Here is a 1,589-nt window from a genome sequence, read left to right on the forward strand (position 1 = left end):
GGATGCCTGGGTTCCCTGTGCCCCGGACGCCTGGGTCCCTTGGACCACGGACACCTGGGTCCCTTGGACCATGGATGCCTGGGTCCCTTGGACCCCGGACGCCTGGGTCCCTTGGACCATGGATGCCTGGGTCCCTTGGACCCCGGACGCCTGGGTCCCTTGGACCATGGATGCCTGGGTTCCCTGTGGCCCGGACACCTGGGTCCCTTGGACCCTGGACATCTGGGTCCCTCTGGAGCTTGGACACCTGGGTCCCCTGGAGCCTAGGTGCATCGGTTCCTCCAGCCCCGGACGCCTGGGTCCCTCTGGGCCTGGATATCTGGGTTCCCTGGACACCTGGGTCCCTCTGGGCCTGGACATCTGGGTTCCCCGGACGCCTGGGCCCCGGCGGGCGGGCAGGCCCTTACCCGGTCCAGCCGGCTCTCGTCCATGGACTTGGAGTACTCCTTGAGCTTGTACTCCTCGCGCTCGATGTGGGAGCTCTCGATGTCGGCCGACAGGTGGGGCATGTTGGACACCCAGGCCACCGTGCGCTCCGCCGCCGGCAGCACCGGGTTCAGCGTCGACGGGGTCTGCGAGGCCTGCGGCGCCCCGGCGTCACGGGGACGGGCCACCCCCAAGTCCGTCCCCACCCGGCCGTGGTGGTCCCGTCCCATCACGGTGGCCCCAACCCCACCATAGTGGCTCCATCCCCGCTGCGGTGGCTCTATCCTCACCATGGTGGCCCCAACCCTGCCACGGTGACTCCCATCCCTGCCGTGGTGGCCCCAACCCTGCTTTGGTGGCTCCATCCCCATCGTGGTGGCCCCCAACCCTGCTGTGGTGGCTCCATCCCCACCATGGTGGCCTCAGCCCTGCCCTGGTGGCCCCAGCCATGGCCCTTGTCCCACCTGGGGTGCCCCCCAACACCTCTGTCCCCTCCATGATGGCCCTGTGTCCCCATCTTTCCTCCTGTTGTCCCTTCAGGGCCCCTGTGATGCCCCCAGCTCCTTGTCTGCTTGTCTCCCTCCATCCCCACGTCCCCAGGACATCCCCGTCCCCCTTCATCCCCACGTGGCCATGATGTCTCCCTCCATCCCCACGTCTACCTCCATGCCCATGTCCCCATGATGTCCACCTCCACCTCCATTACCCCAGGACATCCCCATCCCCCTTCATCCTCCTCCATCCCCACGTCCACCTCCATCCCCACGTTCACCTCCATCCCCATGCTCATCTCCATCCCTACGTCCACCTCCATCCCCACATCCACCTCCATCCCCATGTTCATCTCCATCCCTACGTCCACCTCCATCCCTACGTCCACCTCCATCCCCACGTCCACCTCCATGCCCACATGCACCTCCATCCCCACGTCCACCTCCATCCCTACGTCCACCTCCATCCCCACGTCCACCTCCAGCCCCACGTCCCCATGACGTCCCCGTCCCTCCACCATGTCCCCACCTGCTTCGTGATGGTGGGCTTGAGCCCGGCGACGGAGGCCTCCTTGGCGAGCGAGGGCTGCCGGGACCTGGGGGGCCCGTAGGTGGGTTCGGGTGACTGCAGCAGGTTGCCGCTGGCCGGCCGGGGCTTGTGCGTGGTGACGG

General features: G+C 67.4%; 1 protein-coding gene across 1 annotated transcript in view; it reads right to left on the reverse strand.

Annotated features, from left to right (window-relative positions):
- Nucleotides 1–407: 407 nt before the first annotated feature.
- Nucleotides 408–1,589, reverse strand: part of SYNGAP1 (synaptic Ras GTPase activating protein 1) — a gene marked incomplete at its 3' end in the record, with an annotated part of 15,760 nt that continues 14,578 nt past the window's right edge. Inside the window, exons 11-12 of the mRNA XM_026059905.1 lie at nucleotides 1,447–1,572; nucleotides 408–581 (exon numbers count right to left, since the gene is read on the reverse strand). Of these exons, the coding sequence (XP_025915690.1) occupies nucleotides 408–581; nucleotides 1,447–1,572 (300 nt within the window). The remainder of the gene's footprint in view (nucleotides 582–1,446; nucleotides 1,573–1,589) is intronic.

This window comes from Apteryx rowi, unplaced genomic scaffold (assembly GCF_003343035.1).
Source record: "Apteryx rowi isolate R43461 unplaced genomic scaffold, aptRow1 scaffold_1613, whole genome shotgun sequence".
Classification (NCBI taxonomy): domain Eukaryota; kingdom Metazoa; phylum Chordata; class Aves; order Apterygiformes; family Apterygidae; genus Apteryx; species Apteryx rowi.